The sequence below is a fragment of the Phaseolus vulgaris genome, chromosome 4, assembly GCF_000499845.2.
Source record: "Phaseolus vulgaris cultivar G19833 chromosome 4, P. vulgaris v2.0, whole genome shotgun sequence".
NCBI lineage: Eukaryota > Viridiplantae > Streptophyta > Magnoliopsida > Fabales > Fabaceae > Phaseolus > Phaseolus vulgaris.
The window spans coordinates 14,923,121-14,929,400 of record NC_023756.2 but is presented as its reverse complement, the minus strand read 5'-3'; the positions used below and the strand labels follow the sequence as shown (position 1 = coordinate 14,929,400).

Below are 6,280 nucleotides of genomic sequence, written 5' to 3'. Positions count from 1 at the left end.
CGAGACGCAGAAACTCCTTGCGGCAGGTCATATCAGGGAGATCCAATATCCGGAATGGCTCGCCAATGTCGTTCTGGTCAAGAAGAGCAATGGGAAATGGCGAATGTGCGTTGATTTTACAGATTTAAATAAAGTCTGTCCAAAGGATTCTTATCCTTTGCCAAGTATAGATGCCCTGGTGGACAGTGCGTCAGGGTGTAAATTGCTCAATTTCTTGGACGCCTTCTCGGGATATAACCAGATTAAGATGCATCCGATGGATGAGGAAAAGAATGCTTTCATGACGGAAAGGTCGTGTTCTTGCTACAAGGTGATGCCCTTTGGGCTGAAGAATGCGGGAGCCACGTACCAGAGGCTAATAGATAAGGTGCTTGCGCCTATGCTTGGGAGGAATGTGCAAGCATATGTTGACGATATGGTCGTGACATCTCTGGAAAAGAGCAGGCACGTTACTGACCTGGAAGAGCTGTTCGTTACGATAGCCAAGTACAAGCTGAAATTGAATCCCGAGAAGTGCATTTTTCGGTGTGGAGGCAGGGAAGTTTCTGGGATTTCTCTTGACTGAGAGGGGAATCGAGGCAAATCTCGACAAGTGTACCGCCATTTTGGCGATGAGGAGTCCTGCCACCGTAAAGGAAGTGCAACAGCTCACAGGCCGGATGGCCGCCCTGTCTCGATTCGTATCTGCCAGTGGAGAGAAAGGCCACCCATACTTCCAATGTCTGAAGAGGAATAACAGGTTTGTCTGGACGAGGGAGTGTGAAGAAGCTTTTGTGAAGCTCAAAGAGTATTTGGCGAGCCCGCCGGTTCTGTGTAAACCTCAAATGGGAACTTCCCTCAGGTTGTATTTTGCCATAACTGAGAAGGCAATAAGTGCGGTACTCGTCCAGGATCAAGATCAAGTCCAGAAACCTATCTATTTAGTTAGTAAAGTGTTACAGGGCCCAGAAGTGAGATATCAGGCCTTAGAGAAAGCAGCGCTGGCGGTTCTGTTTTCGGCGATGAGGTTGCGTCATTACTTCCAAAGCTTTACAGTGTTAGTAATGACTGATTTACCCATCCAGAAGGTTTTGAAGAAACCGGATGTAGCGGGGAGGATGGTAAAATGGGCGGTGGAGTTGTCAGAATTCGATATTAAGTATGAGCCCCGAGGACCGATCAAGGGGCAAATCTTCGCTGACTTTGTGGTCGAGCTATCTTTTGAAACAATGCAGAGTGCGGGGGTAGATTTCCGTTGGGTGCTCTCGGTGGATGGGTCGTCTAACCAGTTGGGTAGCGGAGCTGGATTTATTTTGGAGGGGCCTAACGGTGTGTTGATAGAACAATCTCTGAGGTTTGCCTTCAAAGCCAGCAATAATCAAGCGGAGTAAAAGGCTTTGATCGCCGGAATTTTGTTGGCAAGGGAGATGGGAGCAAAGGTGCTGATGGCCAAGAGTGATTCGTTGTTGGTTACTGGGCAGGTAACTGGCAAGTTTCAGGCCAAAGATCTTTCGTTTTGTTTGGAGTGGTACACGTGCCAAGGGAGCAGAATGCCCGAGCTGACTTGCTAAAGCTCGCCAGTTCGGGCAAGGGGGGGCAGACAGAGGACTGTCATACAGGAAACTTTGAAGACACCTCGAGCATTTGTGGCAGATCACCAGGTTCTTCAAATTTGCAAGTCAATGGAAGGGATGGCGAGGAGTCATAGATCCTTGACTTAGGAGACTTTGAGGACGCCGAGAGTTAGAGCACATCCAGTGGGAGAGGTAAAGATGATGCAAGTTTGTGTTATCCATGAGCTAGATACATGGATAACACCATACCAGCGCTACATGGCGGATGGCGTGCTCCCAATGGACCCGACAGAAGCTAGAAAGATAAAGAAGAACTCCAGCAGGTTCACCCTCGTTGATGGCGAGTTGTACAGGTTTGGGTTTACACATCCTCTTTTAGTATATGTACATGGAGAGAAGTGCATGAGAATTATGGCTGAGCTTCATGAGGGGATTTGTGGGAGTCACATCAGAGGTCGAGCTTTGGCAACAAGAACTCTCCGTGCAGGTTATTATTGGCCCACAATGAGGGAAGATTGCAAGAAATATGCCAGTGTTGCAAGCAATGCCAGCAGCACGCCGATTGGCACAAGGCGCCTCCAGAAGAGCTAAAGTCGATTTACAGCCCCTAGCCGTTCCAAATGTGGGGAATCGATATTCTGGGACCCTTTCCATTTGCGATCAGGCAAATGAAGTACTTGGTTGTGGCGATCGAGTACTTCACGAAGTGGATTGAAGCAGAACCAGTAGCCCAGATCACCACGCACAAGATTCAGAGTTTCGTGTGGAAGAATATTGTGTGTCGGTTTGGTGTGCCTAAGCGTTTGGTATCAGATAATGGGACTCAGTTTGCAAGTCACCTATTGAAGAAGCTGTGTGGGGATGTTGGAATACAATAGGTGTTTGCTTTTGTGGAGGACCCACAAACGAATGTGCAATTGGAGTCAGCCAATCGGGTTTTGTTGAGAGGGTTGAAGGGGAGGTTGGAGAAAGCCAAGGGGTCTTGGACTGAAGAAGTTCCCAGTATAGTGTGGGCATATCATACCACTGAGCAATCAGGAACCCATGAAACCCCGTTTAGTTTGGTGTACGGGTGTGATGTAATGATTCCAGTTGAAATCCAGGAAAGCTCGCCGAGATTCCAGAACTTCGTGTCGGAAGACTCGAATGAAGAAAGGATAATGAATTTGGATTTGCTGGATGAAGTCAGGGAGGAAGCACGGGTGAAGGCTGAAGCAGTGAAGAGAAGAGTTGAACGCAATTACAACTCTAGAATAAGACCAAGGCAATTCAGAGATGGCGACCTGGTGATGAGGAAGGCCCACCAGTACGAGATGGAGAACAAATTGTCGCCCAAGTGGACAGGACCGTTTAGAATAACCGAAGCACTCGGGAACGGCGCCTACCGCTTGGAGACACTGGAAGGAGGGGCAATTCCTCGTACTTGGAACGCCACCCATCTCAAGTTTTATTACAGTTAAAGCATTGTAAGTAGTGATTAACTTGAACAGTTTAAAGCAGTTTCAGTTAAAACAGTTTTTCAAGGGGGCACTCTTTTTTCCCTAAGGAGGATTTTTAACGAGGCCACCCAATAAAGAAGGTTTCGAAGTTTATCAAAGTTTCCAAGTTCATTAAGTTTGCATGCTTATTGATCCTGCCCGTTGACCAAAACGCTGGAGCCTTGCCTCGTCAAACTTGGATCGACTTCTGCGCTGTGTTAGCCTCCGTCTTTCACCGTGATTCACCTCAAGAACCTGCAAAAGAGAACGGCGCCGCTGCGGCCGATCACGCTCCGACGCCCAAGTCAGCGACTGAACCACCAATTACTAAGAGAAAAACTCAAGAACTCTAAAGGAACCGTGCAAAGTTCTCTCTCAGCGTACTCTCGTTCCCGCAGTTGTAAAGAAGTTATCTAAACGCGTGCGTACCTCAAAGTTCGTTGGAAACTCTTATATACCTGGACACTTTCTCTCTCCTGGTAGTTACACATTTGGACACGTGGCTCGCATCCAGCTGTACACGTGCCATCATCTGGAGCATCCTTGACTTGGGCGCCACTTCTTACTCTTCAGGATTTTGGCTAAGTTACTTATGCATGACACAACTCAGTGCATAATTGCCTTGGAGCGTGATCTGTTCTGGGTGGCGAGTTCGGGTGCCTTCGTACACACCTTCCCTATGGTCTCGCCGGCCGCCTTCACGATCTACTCTTCTTGCTTCACCGTGTACGTTCAAGGGTGCTATCTCCCGTGCTCATCCTCTGGCCTGCTGGGAAAGACTATCTGACTTCATCTTTGGCGATTTCCCTGCTTCGGCGATCTCTAATCACTTGGTCGCCTGGGTTCACATCTGGCGACTTCATCTTCAACCTGGTGACCACCGGTTTAGATATGCTGGAGATCGGAGCACGCCAACTTAATACCTGGCGACTACACGAGCCCCCCGACTTCCTTCCCTTCTGCCAGCCAGGTGTCCCATCCAACACGCCTATACAATAGCTTGATGCCACGTCATCACTTCCGACTACCAGGGCGGTACACAAGCCCCCCAGTCTTAATCGAAGACTTGTCCCAGCGAAAAGACTAAAGGAGTCACGTCACTACCGATCTATGTGGCGCTGGCGCAGAATCCCAAGCGCTTGTACTTTCTGCTTTCCTAACGCTCCACCAAACACTCTTCGAATCGCTCGACACGTGGCTTCATCAACGGTCATCTTTAGTTGTCGTTTACGCTTCCAAAAATAATTTGAAAAACCCTTAAACCCATTTCATTTCTACTGTTCCATCACCTCTTTGCCTTCTCAAACGCTCTGAGTTTCTTCTGCAAAAAACCCACGAAGCTCTTCAACCTTCTGATTCCTCAACTTCTTCAGCGTTCGTCTGATCATCAAAAGGTACCCCCTTTACTTCTTCTGTTGAGTTTTCCTGCATTTTAACCGGTTCGCATCATCCATTAACTGCCTGGTGCATACGCTGTGGGTTGTTTCTTCTGCTTCTCCCTTCTCGTAACTTAGGGTTTCGTCTCCATTACAACGAACTTTCGTTCGTTCGTTTCTGATCTTTCTTTCACAATCGAGTCAGCCTTTGCAACCTTCGCTCACCTTTCGCTTTCTTTTTCCTTTGCAGTTTCCGCGATGGCTCGTTCAAAGATCACCCCGAATCCTCCTCCCTCGTCACGAAACCCTCCATCTCAAGCTCATAACCCCCCGCGAGCACCTGGTGCTTCCTCCTCCCAGGCTGAGAGGCCTACAACCTCTCATCCCAACCTTGCTCAGGCAACTCCACCCATCGTCGGAGGTGCCTCCATTCCTTCCCCAGACTACAAGGAGCTATACCCATGGGCCACTTCGACTTTGCTGAAAGAAACTTCGTCAGTAAATTCTGCTGGGGCAGTTCTTCGATTGAAGAAAGGGGACGAGCCCCACCTGTCGTTCCACAAGGAGCACGATGATAAGCTGATGGTGCTACCTTGCCCCCCCGACGTGCCAGTTTCCGCAGACGACAAAGGGAACAACGACGAGTTGTTCTGCTTTTTATACACCACTTTATTCAAGAAGGTGAAACTTAGGTTTCCCTTCACTCGTTTTGAAAGGGAGCTACTAACCGAGCTTGACATCGCCGTCGCCCAGCTCCATCCCAACAGCTGGGCATTCGTGCGGGCGTTTCAAATCATGTGCGCACATCTGGGACTGCCAGCGTCAGTGGACGTTTTCCTTTTCCTTTTTGAAGCTAAGCATCCAGGAGATCGCCTATGGGTGAGTCTGAACGGGATTGCTGGGAGGTCGATCCTCTCTATCTTCCAGCAATCCTACAAGGATTGGAAAGGCAAATTTGTCCAAGTGCGCCCAAACGCCCAAGGGCTCGACGGCTTTCCCTTGTACTGGGTAAACAAGGGAAATAAAGAATCCAAAGGAAGCTTCAGGAGGCCAAGAAGCCCTGACAACATGGGCGCTTTGGACAAAGATCTGTGCCTCTTCTGGAAGAGCGTGGCAGATGCTAACATCACTTTCCTCACCACTGCGCTTATCTCCTTCGAGTTCTTCGAAGATCAACTCGAGGCTTGCATAGGTTAGTGCTTATCTCAACGCTTAAGTCTTGCCCTGTGTGGTACCTCTGTTAACTGTTGCTGGGCGTCTTGTTTGTTGTGCACAAGACTTAGGTTTTATTTTCTGCGTCACTTGTTTGCTTCGCTTGCATACTTACTCATGTGTTTATCTTTGTCTCTGAGCTAACCTGTACACCTTCGTATTATGCAGATCTCATGTTGGGGAAAGGAAAATTAGCTGAATTGAGGGCGCTCGCCCGAGCCCATGGGTTGGCATCAGGCTCCCAGACTGTGCCCAACTCGGTGGTGGAGATCGCCTCTGCTCAGGGCCGATCGCCTCCCAAAGGCCCAGCTCCTTCCGAGGCCCTGCCCGCCCAACAACGCAAAAAACTTGTCCTCAGGAAGCCAAAGAGGAAAACCCCTCAGGTGGTCCATGAGGACGAAGAAGAAGACGATGAGGCAACTGAAGATGGCCTCATCACCAAAACGAAAAGGGTGGCGCCTTCTTCACCACCTGCTCCACCTCCTCCTCCAACATCAACACCGCCTTCCCCGCCAGCTCCAACTCCAACACCGCCTCCTCCCCCAGCTCCTACATCGCCAGTCCAAGCAGTTCCCTTGGCAGCTGCATTTCCCGTCGTTGAGGCTGCTGAGCCCAACTTCATGGAGAACCCCCCAAGCGCCTCCACGCCATATGTATCTGC

At 49.5% G+C, this 6,280-nt stretch overlaps 1 protein-coding gene across 1 annotated transcript; it reads left to right on the top strand.

Annotated features, from left to right (window-relative positions):
- Positions 1-1,751: 1,751 nt before the first annotated feature.
- On the top strand, positions 1,752-2,144 carry LOC137838335 (uncharacterized). The gene has a single exon (XM_068647581.1). It carries the CDS (start codon positions 1,752-1,754, stop codon positions 2,142-2,144), a length of 393 nt encoding a protein of 130 aa, XP_068503682.1.
- Positions 2,145-6,280: the final 4,136 nt, after the last annotated feature.

What these genes read in the sequence shown, in the direction of transcription:
- LOC137838335 (XM_068647581.1), top strand. Translation starts at nt 1,752, where the DNA reads ATGATGCAAGTTTGTGTTATCCATGAGCTAGATACATGGATAACACCA.